This window comes from Phyllopteryx taeniolatus, chromosome 9 (assembly GCF_024500385.1).
Source record: "Phyllopteryx taeniolatus isolate TA_2022b chromosome 9, UOR_Ptae_1.2, whole genome shotgun sequence".
NCBI lineage: Eukaryota > Metazoa > Chordata > Actinopteri > Syngnathiformes > Syngnathidae > Phyllopteryx > Phyllopteryx taeniolatus.
This window is the reverse complement of record NC_084510.1, coordinates 21,523,099-21,536,668: the sequence shown is the minus strand read 5'-3', so window position 1 is coordinate 21,536,668 and position 13,570 is coordinate 21,523,099. Positions and strand designations below refer to the sequence as shown.

The 13,570-nt window shown below is 42.3% G+C and overlaps 1 protein-coding gene across 1 annotated transcript in view; it reads left to right on the top strand.

Annotated features, from left to right (window-relative positions):
- iars1 (isoleucyl-tRNA synthetase 1) overlaps positions 1 to 5,434 on the top strand; it is a 54,510-nt gene extending 49,076 nt beyond the window's left edge. The window contains exons 29-34 of the mRNA XM_061783705.1: positions 74 to 250; positions 1,371 to 1,491; positions 1,872 to 1,997; positions 2,076 to 2,222; positions 3,179 to 3,331; positions 4,871 to 5,434. Coding sequence (XP_061639689.1) covers positions 74 to 250; positions 1,371 to 1,491; positions 1,872 to 1,997; positions 2,076 to 2,222; positions 3,179 to 3,331; positions 4,871 to 4,953 — 807 coding nt within the window. The 3' untranslated portion in view covers positions 4,954 to 5,434. The remainder of the gene's footprint in view (positions 1 to 73; positions 251 to 1,370; positions 1,492 to 1,871; positions 1,998 to 2,075; positions 2,223 to 3,178; positions 3,332 to 4,870) is intronic.
- Positions 5,435 to 13,570: the final 8,136 nt, after the last annotated feature.

Sequence of the window (13,570 nt, the reverse complement as noted above, 5' to 3'; positions counted from 1 at the left end):
TCAAAAATATTAAGTGGGTGAATATCCTTTGAGGATCTTATTTGTGTTCATATTTATATACGTTTTCTCTCAGGGCCATTTGGTGCCGTCGGATGAGATCACAGTGTACTACCGCTGTCAGCCAGATAGGGATTACTTGGGCTCGGTGATCCAGGCTCACACGGACTTCATTCTGGCGACGACGAAGGCGCCCCTCCTGCCTTACCCTGTCCCCAAGAGTGCCGGCGTCATCATCCAGGAGAAGACGCAGGTACAAGTTTGCAACGCATCAGTTAAAAACTCAAATTTGGTGTGTCGTTTAAAATTCTTCATTCCTTGAAAAAGACGTGCGAGTGACTGATTGACTGGATCATCTCTTTTTTAAATCTATTACATTATTAAGCACTGACTGTACATAAATTAGACCAAACTAAAAATAAATATATATATATATAAAATCATTCAATTCAATGCACAAATTAACTTTACGAAGCAGATGCTAATGTAAAAACACTTATATATTACAACACACTAATTTCAGCAATACCGACACTTCTAGGTAAGCGTGTTACCCTGCAAACATCTTTGTGTTCCCGCCATCCATCACAAGAATGTCAAGTGTCTTCATAGTGGGAGTAGTTTTAATTTCATTAGAGTAATTCATTTCTACTCATAGCGGTATAAGATTTAAGATTATAAAAATGTTACTTAAATGTTACTAATTTCACATGTACACATAATAAAGGTTTTATGATGACGACTGTTTGAGTGGGAAATTAGTTACATTGGATTCTCAATTTTTATTGAGTTCTGTTCCTGAGGCGGCGGCGAAACCGAAATTTGTGCTAACCTCCACCAATGTAGTAGTAAAGTAATAATTACAGTAAACTAGGACATAAATATCAAACAATTATGATAACAGAGTGTGCCTTCTTGTTTGGGATGACAACATATTCCTACACCGCTGCGCAAATTAGTTTTATCATGTATGTCGTACGTTTGTATCCTCCTAAAACGGGGACCACCTGCACTTATGAAACGCAACAAGGTAACAGTATCACTGAAAACACATTCCTGTTTCTTCCATCACGAGACTGTCAGGCATCATCATAGGGGCAGTCATTTTACTTTATTCTAGTTTAGTTATACAGTGGTTAACTTCTATATTGGCAGTTGAGAATACAAATTGTTTAAGTAACTTTGCCTGTACACTTGATAAAAGGTTTTTATGAGGGTGACAGCTTGAGCGTGATATGAATCATTCACTTGACATTATTTCCAATGGAAAAACCATTTAGAGGTTCCAATGTTTTGGCAAATGCATTTAAGTGTCACAGAATGTATTGAAGTATTTTTTTATTCCCCCTTCCTTTCCCACATGCTGTGCACAGCTGAAGGGCTCTGACTTGGAGCTAACTATTGTAAAGGGATCTTCGCTGCCACGAGCTGCTTTAAATGGACCAGCGTGTGCTTACGTCAACCTCCGAGTTAAAGTCAACAGCAAAGAACAAGGTAGGAGCAAAAAAAAAAGTGAAAACACCAGGAAATTTCACCAGGCTGGTACATATGATCAGATAATAATACATTTGTCTTTAGAATTGGTGAATCAGCATGTGGCTCATTGCCCAAAGTTATTTTTGTACACTTTGTTCCAAAGTAACTGCATGCATTTGTTCTAAAAATGTTGGCAGGTCATGAGGTAGCTTATGTTCAGTATAAATGTGACAGCAGCTGCTGCATGTGTATTGCATTAAATGCGTGGGTTGTTTAATACAAATGTTTCCAAAATGCCACAAAGACAGCGCTTTGTGTGTTTTTATGAGTTCTGTATAAAGCAATTACAAGTTGGAGTATGAAATATTTAGTCGCCCTTTTATGATTCTCTCTTGCAGACGGGGTGGTGCTGCTGGAGAATCCGAAAGGCGATAACGGGTTAGACGTGGCCAAGCTGAAAATCGTGTGCGGCAGCATCTTTGGGACCAACAACGCCAAGCTCAAACTCTTTAACGACGGCAAAGGTAAGCACGAGTCCAAACATTAAAAACTGCTCCTCTGTGCACTCTTCTCGTCTAACAGCGTGCTCGTCCCTCCTGCAGAATTGGCTAATGAAGAAAACTTGCAGGCCCTGAGTGGTAAAACTTTGACAGTGATGACAGACACGGCTTCCCCTGGGGTTGCCACTTCCGGCAGTGCCCTCGTGTGTCCTTACGTGAATCTCATTCTCTGCAACGTGCAGCCCGCTGGTGAGGACACACACACACTCAGAATCTACTGCTGCGCTGCAAAAACAACTACTTCAAAGTTTTTTTAAAAAGTATTGAAATGAAGAATCTATCATTTAAGCAAAATGATCTGCATTTGACTTGGCAAGACTTATTAAACATAACTAGCCTCAAAACGCCCCACCAATGTCTTAACCACTGGCGGGCTGGCATGGGGGCGTGGGGTGGCAGCTCCCATCCGGTTCGCCGCTGCCTTGCTATGCAACGCGTGAGTGGCCCGACCACTGTCGCCCAAATAACACAAAACACATTACATTTCACGGAAGATGTATTTTTTCGAGTTGTGGGCATAGTTTGATGGCGAACTGCATGCTATACTGAGCCAAGTTATTCCGAATAAGGAAGTGGCTATTCCGCCGAATGGCCACTGCATGGTATAAGGGCGCTTGGTGTTTTTATAGTGGGGGAAGGGCAAGTCATGTTGTTCCCTTCTTGTATCAGCGTGCCCCCGTTTTAGCCCCGCGCAAAACATCTACACAACCGAGATGATGAAAAGGTGTTGTAAGTTATATCTCAACAATTCAGTTCTATATTGCCCTCAGTCTTAGCACACTTCAAACTTATTTAATGTATTTAGAAACAAAACGCAGTTCACAGGTCTTTAAAACTTGTGTACAGTTGTGCCTTGAGATATGAGTCTTCCATGACAATGTTCACAACTCAAAACACTCAAAACACATCTCAAATCATCTTTCCCCATTTGAAAGTAATGAAAAAGCCTTTGATCTATTCCAGCTTGCAGGTCGATCAGCATCCTGGTGCATTCAACCTTTGATTAGTAATTGGTTATTAACCTAATATCCTTAATGGTCATTCATGCATTGTTCTAGAATGGTTTTTACACTGCGGGCCCCCTCATTTTTTGAATAATTAGTCAAATGTTTGTACCCGTCTCCCTATCTGCTTGCCTCATGCAGAGTGCAAAACGGGACAAGTGGGAACCCTCCTCCTGGTCAACCCAGTTGGCGAGAACGGGCTCGACTACTCAGGCCTGCTGTCGGAGGCCACCAAGGTCTTCGGCCTCCGCGGCAGACGGCTCAGACTCTACCTGGACCAGGACCTCAGCCAGGGTAAGGTCAAGGATAATACCAGCTGTCGATCAGATTCTTCATTGCTGCGTCATTATAACATTCGAAGATACACGCCTAGCCCAAAAAACGCTGATGCTATCATTGCTGTGCCTGAGCTGGATGCTGCAGTATTATACCCAGCAGTCTCCACTTTGATACAGCACACCATTTTCTTGCTGCAACATGATTGTAACTTTTGGGGATCAATGACATGAAAGGACAATAATAAATACACATGCTAACCTTAGCTTTCCTTTGGCTGCTGTAGTATTATATGTCACAGTCTCCACTTTGCTGTGTTTGCCTTCAAATCTCCTTTCAAATAAAATGTCTCCTCAGCTAAAATGCTGAAAAGTAAATACAGTAGAACAGGCGTGGGCCCGCTACGTTATTTATTTATTATTTTTGCCTTTTTTTTCATAAAATTGATTTAGTCAAATGTAGTTTTCTTTCTTTCTTTCTTCTTCCATCCATCCATCCATTTTCTGAGCCGCTTCTCCTCACTCGAGTCGCGGGCGTGCTGGAGCCCATCCCAGCTATCATCGGGCAGGAGGCGGGGTACACCCTGAACTAGTGAGGAGAAGCGGTACGGAAAATGGATGGATGGATCACTTATTTATAAATGATGAAATATAAAAATAAAATACTGTTATCATTAAAATAAAATAAAATTAATCAAACGTGACAATGACAAAAGTTTTTCCACCCCTCATTATTTTCCTGTCATCCTTGTTGTTTATACCAGCATGTTTAGCATGACTTAAGCATACAATGTGGTGTGGTTTTCACGTGTACTCAATATTGATGCTTTGGAATTTCCAAAACAAGGTACAGTACTCTTTTAGGCCTATTAGCGTGCAGATCCAATACCATATGAGTGACGTAAACTTGACTGGTTGAGCAGGTTTGTATTGCTATATCAAATAAAAGTTGTCTCCCTGCTAGCAGCCAGCATGGTGAGAGCTAAAAACCGGAGACCCACATTCTCCTCTACTGTTTATTAGCTTGTATTGTTCTGGCTGTGGCGGCACGGTGGCCGACTGATTAGAGCGTCAGCCTCACAGTTCTGAAGACCCGGGTTCAATCCCCGGCCCCGCCTGTGTGGAGTTTGCATGTTCTCCCCGTGCCTGTGTGGGTTTTCTCCGGGCACTCCGGTTTCCTCCCACATCCCAAAAACATGCATTAATTGGAGACTCTAAATTGCCCGTAGGCATGACTGTGAGTGCGAATGGTTGTTTGTTTATATGTGCCCTGCGATTGGCTGGCAACCAGTTCAGGGTGTACCCCGCCTCCTGCCCGATGACAGCTGGGATAGGCTCCAGCACGCCAGCGACCCTAGTGAGGAGAAGCGGCTCGGAAAATGGATGGATGGATGTTCTGGCTGTTGAGTTCAATGCAGGGTGTTTTCGCAGTACTGGTTTCAAATGGGAAAACTGACTGGGTGAGCTGAACCAAGCTGGTACTGTGTAATAGAAAAGAGGCCACAGATACAATGAAGTTTATTAAGCGTGCCACTAATAAACATCTTGTCTCTTTTAGAGCTGCCGGCCGATTCTCCAGTAAAATCTCTGGACACCAAAACTCTGTTTGTGAGGGTTCTTCCCACCACGGCGGAATCGTAGATACCCTCACAAATTTGTCATCCCTGTTACAGTACAGCTTCTGACAATTGCATTTTTTTTTTTTTTTTTTTTTAACCTCTCCTAAACGATTATGTGTTTAAATCCACTCGGGATCACGCAACATTTTAGGACCCATAAGCACACCATCATACTAGTAGCAGCACACCATCATACTAGTAGCACAGATTCCTTATGGAAAACAATTATACGTTTGTGGTTTTCTTTCCCATTTAACGTTAAAACTTTCTTTAACTAATTTGAGGTCAGTTTAAGGGTCCAGAGTCATTACGGCTGTGGCAATTAATTGGGCAATTTGCCTTATTGTAGCCACATGCCATTTAGAATTGAACAGATAAACCTTTCATTGCTTTGCGAGTTGTCATTGGGAAAGTTTAAATGAAATTTTCGGGTGGCTGAGCTGTCAGGTCGACCTATGGAAAAATGCTATCAAATGGAATAAATCAATGGTGATGGAAAATGAGGTGGTGGTTGTTTTTTTTGGTCTGTTCTTTCAGCCTTGTCAAGGCAAGGCAAGCACGTCTGGTCCCACAGCGTTAACCTCATTTGCTCTTTTGTTTATCTGCTCGACTCACACACTTTGTCCCATTTGTTCGCCTTGCCTTCTTTAATTGCAAGGTCGTCCATTAAAGGCAACAAAGGGGATTAAAGATGCTTTCAGCGGCAGTAATGAGGTAGGACAATAAAAAAATAAAACATCCAACCACAGTAACAATAACTTACATGTAATGCAACATTAAGTGCAATGACTAAAACCAATGGGATAAGTGTGACGTTAATGCCTAAAGTAAGATGCGGTGGGAGACAATATTGTGATGTGTATCGCATTGTATTGTCTCATTGTTAAGGCAGCATCAAATATCGAAAGCTGTCAGATTTCCAATTATGTGTAGTTAATGACAAACTAGATATTGTTGGTGTTTATATATGTTTGCCTGTACTCTTGTCATGAATGGCCAACGGCCAGTCAATGGACCATCACACAGAAATAAATGTTGGAAAGAGTTTTATTCAAACAAAGTGACACAAAAATTAATACAGAGGAACGAAAAACAGCGATGACCAACGGTCGTTGTGCAAAACTAAAACTAGCAATTAGAAAAACCAACCACATGTGTGTGGACGTAATACTAACAGGAAACACAAAAAACAATAATGACAAAAATTTCGTCTTGAGAACAAAGAACACGAGGAAAAAACTAACAAAAGGCGGTGGGCGGAGCCACGGATGAAGGAAAGTACCAACAGGATGGACTTCAAATATGAGTGGAAGCTTAAGCCTCACAGCAGCCGGGTTAGTCACAGTCTATGAAAAATGGACCAATCAAATGACCCATCTTGCTTGACACCCCCATCAAACGAAGCTCTCTTGTGGAGAGCCACACCTTCTGGGTGTGAGTTGGATGTCTGTGATGATCCGTCAACTTACAATTCCGGTCTGCCATGTGAGAAAGCGCAGCCCAGGTGTCCCCCCAAGACCCGTTGAGCTCGCCGGTGGTAGAGATGGTTTGAGGGTATGGAAGGCGACATTGGATTCCTGGGAAGGAAAAACTGGAGCCTGATACCCGGATGTCTTGCAGGGAGACATTACGGTACTCAAGCAGGTCAGGGTGTTGTAAGCCATTTTCACCCATGGCAGGTGGAGAGACCAGGATGACGAATGCTGTTGACGTGCAATGGCGTGCGGCTTCCAGGCCCTGGTTGGCCCTGGTTAGCCTGCTCAGTCTACCCACTGAACTGCAGATTGTACCCTAAGACACAAACTTGCTTATGCACCCATGGCCCTGCAAAAAGCCTTCCAAACCTAGGATGTGAAATGGGTCCCCCTTTCAGACAACAACCAAGTCGGAAGGGATGCCATGGATGCAAAACACATTCTTAATGGGCAGATGCGCTGTCTGTAGTGAAGATGTTAACTTAAGTAGAGGAATGAAATCGGCCATTTTCAAGAGTCTGTTCAGTATACAAAGTGTGACCGAGTTGCCTGGCAAAGATGGAAGACCAGAGACAAAGTCCAGAGCAATGTGTGATCTGGGGCGGGATAGGATTGGCAACGGATGAAAAAGACCCGCTGGGGATTGACAGGATGACTTGTTCATGGTGCTGACTGACCAGGCAGCAATGAATTCCTGGATGTTTTTGTTGAGACCCGGATCTCTCTGCGAGACGAGGAACTTTGTGCAAGTGACATGAGGGTGACACCCCAACTTCGATATGTGACCCCATTGCAGCACTTCCATCCTCAATACCCCAGGTACAAACAGTTTGTCTTTGGAACAGTTGACAGGCACTTGTTACCTTCTTGAATGCGTCAGTCACTTGTCTCCACTTCCAACCGCAGGGCCAGCCCCACTCAGCCCTCAGGAACGACGGTATCTACCGCCCGTCTGAGGATTCTGTTCTTAGGAACAGAATCCCCAGACGGACAGTAGATGAGGGACATTGTATTAGGCTTGACATTCTGGGAGCCTGGCAGGTAAGTGATAGTGTAGTTTAAACGAGACCAAAAAAAGCACACAGAGCCTGACGGGAGTTGAGTCTGCTGCCCCTTCCAACCATTCATCCACACCTAAAGGGCCAGGACAATGGCTAGCAGTTCACAGTTACCAACATCGTAGTTATTTTCGGCAGGCGACATGAGCGGTAGGTGCAGGTCGACAGAAGAGTGCTGGGACTAGACGGCCCCAGTGCTGAATCTGAAGCGTCCAACTGTAAAACCAAAGGGTGAGTCAGGGTTAGGATGCGAGAGAATGGGCGAAATGGTAAACAACTTCTTTCAATGTACAAATGCCCTTTCGCTTTCTAGGCAACACTATGGGTAGAGAAAAAGGAATGGCATTAGCAACAGGCAAAAACACAGCACATGACAAACTCTATGCCAGAATCACTGTATTATCATTTACCAAATATCACAATATTGCATTCTGAGTTACACTTGGATTCCCAACCTGAAACCAAAGGTACTTTGTTGTCTGCATATGTTTTCAAGAAATACTATCTTTTTTTTCCTGAAATGTTTTGTAACGTCTCACGGTACATTATCGATAGACCAACAGCAGATACTGATACCGTCTCTGTATGTGCTGTTAATGACAAGCTAGATATCAGGGTGGCGCGAGGATGTCGTTTTCATGCAATAGATCACAGAATTGCTCTATTGTGATATTATTGTTTTGCAAAATATTGCAATATCATATCGTGACTTAGCCCTGCGATTGGCTGGCAACCAGTTCAGGGTGTACCCTGCCTCCTGCCCGATGATAGCTGGGATAGGCTCCAGCACGCCAGCGACCCTAATGAGGAGAAGCGACTCAGAAAATGGATGGATGGATGGATGGATGGATATTTTTTTTGTTAAAGGATTGACAAAAAATGTGAAAGTTGAGCAATTACGCTTCAATTGTGGGTTCATCCCCTCAGTGTCAGGTGGGATCCATTCCAGTCATCTGCGTGTCGCCCCAGCTGTAATTGTCAAACATGAGTCATTGTCACTGAGTTATTGATATAAAATAATAATAAAAAAACAAGGTCATTTGATTTTACAGAAGCAAAAACTGGTAGAGTACAAAAGCAGAAACACTGATGCACTGTTAAAATGTTGAAAAAGTCACATTTCACTAAAAATGTCCGACCTTGAGGACTAAAAATCTAGTGTGTGACTGTTGATGAGAGCAGCTTTGATTGGTGGACCCTCAGTTGGGGATGCTGTGTTTGCCTTCTACTTAATTACAAACCTGACACAAATTTGCATGCAAACTAAAATCATAGCTGCTCTATTAATCCAACACCTCCCATCATCATTATTATTAGTCGTAGTAATCGTCAACACTATTCGTCACTCAACGTTATACAAAGCTCTTTGTTAAATACAATAATGTTTGCAAGCCCACATTTGTACTGACAAAGGTTACATTTCATTCATCGCCATTGTAACTTCAAGAATTGCAGCAAACACGTGTCATACTCAAATCACTTTTTGGGACGGGGATGCGGTTTTGTCTCATGCCAAATACGGCTCTTGACCCGTGTGAAAGAATCGATGAAAGATTCAATTGTATTTTCAGTGGTGGAGGCAGCACTCACCAAGCCGGCAAATTACACTTGTCAAGTAGTTTCTAGTGTTACTTTAAATATGCATTGTTGGGTGTTGTTCTCTCCTCTAAGGCTTAAAATTCCTGCCACATATAAGGCACAGTAGGTACCTTCTGAGGGGTCACTCAAGGTGTGTGTGTGTGTGTGTGTGTGTGTGTGTGTGTGTGTGTGTGCGCGGGTCTCATTACTGTTAGCCTATTAGCATTAACGTACTTAATGATAGTTTTTTCACTCACATTAATAGGAGCGCTTCATTTCGACAAACTGACCCATGAGAAGCGGGTTGACAAGGACAGAACAAACAAAAGACAAATCCAGAAACCAGATTGTTTGCCTTTCGAAATGGCTAATGTGGTGCAACCCTTCTCCACGAGCAATCAAATGTCCTCTTAAATAAACTCGTCCTCAAGTAAACGCCTGGCCGTCTCTGCAGTTGTGTAAATAAACAGCACACTTTTCTAGATGTTTTTTAATCTAGCTTTTAGGGTTGGTAAGTTAAGAGCATTTTGTTGGGTGATGATGGGATTTGATTTTTCTTGTCCACACATGCATGTGTGTGTGTGTGTGTGTGTGCAGATGTATGTAATGTATGTGCACAAGTGTGTGTGTGTGAAGGTTTTTGGGGGTGCATTCTATTTAGAGCTTGGCCTGTGGGAGATCTCTCCATCCAACCAGAAGGGTGGGAGGGCGTGGGAAGAACTCCACTCCACGCTGCCTCCTGTGTCACTGTTTGCGGTGTGTGTGTGTGTGTGTGTGCTCGTGCCATCCTAAGAGGGAAAAGGGAATGAAACCGCAATACCAACTGTATTTAAATAGACTACACAAAAAAGTAAGAATTTTTTTTTTGGGAGACTTTAACAATGCGTCTTGGCAATAAATCTCAAAAACTTTATTTCACTTTAAAATGGTGCTACATTTGTAAGGAACGTGCATTTGTGGGACGAACAGCAGAGCTATCAAGGGCCAAACAGCTTATTTTGTTGTTGCCATTGAATCTGGTTTTTAGATTCTGGTAAAGGTGGAGGAACGTTATGTTCAGCAATGAGTCCAGAGCCTGCCTAGGATAGTTGGACTGTAGGCTATGGTGATTACTGCGCCGATAGTGTAACATCGTTTGGTGGAGGCAGTGGGATTTTGTGGGGAGGAGTCACAAGGCTTGTCATCATTGGAGGCGACACTATATTCCAAAAGTATTCACTCACCCATCCAAATAATCAGAGTCAGGTGCTCCAATCACTTCCATGGCCACAGGTGTATAAAATCAAGCACCTAGGCATGCAGACTGTTTTTACACTGTTTTGGTTTCCACGGCCAAGCAGCTGCATCCAAGCCATACGTCACCAACTACAATGCAAAGCGTCGGATGCAGTGGTGTAAAGCTTGCCGACATTGGACTCGAGAGCAGTGGAGACACCATCTCTGGAGTGACGAATCACGCTTCTCCATCTGGCAGTCTGATGGACGAGTCTGGGTTTGACGGTTGCCAGGAGAACGCTACTTGTCTGACTGCATTGTGTGGTCCCTGAAGATATAAATGACAGAGTCTGGTGTGGATGAACTAGAACGGCCTGCACAGAGTCCTGACCTTAACCCAATAGAAAAACTTTAGGATGAATTAGAGTGGAGATTAAAAGCCAGGGCTTCTCGTCCAACATCAGTGTGTGACCTCACAAATGCGCTTCTGGAAAAATGGTCAAAAATTCCCAGAAATACACTCCTAAACCTCATGGACAGCCTTCCCAGAAGAGTTGAAGCTGTTATAGCTGCAAAGGGTGGACCGACGCCATAGTGAACCCTATGGATTTGGAATGGGATACTTTTGGCAAAAGAGTGTATGTCAATGCAGAGAGCTATCAAGATGAGATTTCTGCAACAAGTGGCAATCCCATGGGACTGAAATATCTATCCTCCAAGATGACAACGCTCGTGGCCTGACCTCAACCCCAATAAAAACTCGTGGGATCATCTTGGGCGTGCTGTTCGCAACACAACCAAATGCTGGTTGAAGAATGGGATGCCATCCCAAAGCAGCATGTGACCAGGCTGCAAACCATCATGAGGAGATGCCAGGCTTGGTTCTTCCACACACTCAGGCTCCTGATTATTAAATGAATAAATTGTTAAATTGCTAATATGTCTTTTTTCAAACTTCAATAGTCCAGTCCACCAAATGAGCGACTGGCTACAGTAAAATAAGTTTTGAAGTCATCACGTAAAGTAGATAATTACACACTGTTCAATATTACTGCTGAAATAATAAATGTTGATCATTTTTTTATGTAAACAGTGCCACGCAATTGCAATTTGTTAGTCAATTTTTGTAAATGTCCTTGTGTAGAATCGGTTGCCATGAAAAAAATACACTAACATTTATTTTAGCACAAATATTGAACAGCATGTAAGTATATATATTTTTAAAATGTATTTTTTTTGTCAACAAAAGACAGCACATGCATTTATGAGATTAATTAAATGTCATAGTTGGACATAAAATGTATCTATAAATGTAAATGTAATGTATATATATTTGTATAATAAAATAAATTAATGACTATTATGCACACACACCACACACACATGGACTGTTTGGAGGCGTGGTCTGAATTTAGCATACATTTTAACCTCTGCAAATTATTATAATTAAAAAAAAATGCTATCTTGTCACCACTTGAATTTACTTGGATTTGAACACAACAACAACAACAAAATTCAAATAAAGAAAACCGATTTCATGCATCCAATTTCGTAGGATGTGCTACAAGCAATCTACCGCATTTATGGTTTGAAGTAGGATTTGGTACAAAAAATAAATGCTATAAAAAAACAAAACTGCAATTTCTGGGTAACACTTGAATTTAGTTGGAAGTTTCAAATATATCTTCTGTATTTAGTATTTAATGTAACAATTGTTTAGAGCGTCTACCTCACAGTTCTGAGGTCCGGGGTTCAATCCCCGGCCCCGCCTGTGTGGAGTTTGCATGTTCTCCCCGTGCCTGCGTGGGTTTTCTCCAGGCACTCCGGTTTCCTCCCACATCCCAAAGACATGTGTGGTAGGTTAATTGGCGACTCTAAATTGCCCGTAGGTGTGAATGTGAGTGCGAATGGTTGTTTGTTTGTATGTGCCCTGCGATTGGCTGGCAACCAGTTCAGGTTGTACCCCGCCCTTCTGCCCGATGATAGCTGGGATAGGCTCCAGCACTCCCGCGACCCTTGTGAGGAGAAGCGGCTCAGAAAATGGATGGATGGATGTAACAATTGTTTGGGTTAGTTGAATTCAGTACAAATGGGTAAGAAGCTCAATCTAATTAATTAAAAAACAAATCTATACATTAGCTTAGCATGAACAGTAACTTTTATCGTGGTCCTTTGAATTTAGTAGAATATAGTTTAACAACAAGCAGTTTGGGAAACACCTATATTTGGAATGATTCATGAATACAATTTTTAATTTAGTGTAGTGGTACTTGGTGCTGCCTTTCACGCAGACAGTGTGGCTTCGATTCCCGGCCAGGGCCCCAATAACCAGCCACTGCAGGTTTCAAGCCTCCTCATCACTCTTCGACAAATTCACCATATTCAAGGTAGCGTTAGTATATTACGATAACGCTGTCTTGAAACAAATGTTTACAACCAGTTTAAAGGTTGTCAACAATTAGTGAAAGAATTACAATAGACTCGCTACCGAGGCAGCTGACTACTGTAGCTAACTAGCATGCCTAACATCAGTTTGTTTCTGCTCTGATGTTACTTCAAAAAGCGGAAGATGAACAGAGACGTAGCTATCATTTTCTGGGAAGAAATTTACTTTTTCTGTCCTTCTACATTTTATTCAAAATTATGTTTACTAAAGTTACTACGATAGGCATTGAATTGAAAATAAAATAAAATAAATAAATACTTCAAAATAATACATTTTAGAATTGCAATATCATGAAACTGCAATATTTTTGTTCAGGGTTGTCATAGCATCAGAATCTAAGCTCTATGCCTCATCCAGGGTTTACTCGGCTTCTCTCGCCAAAAGTCAACGTAGGGTAACTGAAAACTCAAACATTTCCAGCCATGTGAATGTGTATGTGAATGCTTCTTTGTCTATATGTAACCTGTGATTGGCTGGCAACCAGTCCAGGGTGCACCCGCCTCTCGCCCCAAAACCAGCTGGCATAGGCTTCAGCTCACTAGCGACACTAATCAGGATGGGAGGATTTTAAGAATCAGATGCTAACGTAAGTAGCATGTAGCTAAAATCATTTTGCTAGAAATATACTCTGTGTCAGTATCGCTGTGCAAATACCATCCTCTTCCCTCTCTATTACCGTTTGTCACAGGCCAAGTAGTTTTACTTTATTTTAGTTTTGACGGTTAGGCACGTAAACATCCTAGTGAATATTACTGAATGAGAACCTCTTATGTACACTAAATGTCGACTACAGTACTTTCCCTCCCTCCATTCCTCCCAACTCCACCTCCTCTTCTCCTCCTCCTCCATGTGTTGCTTCTCTTTCAG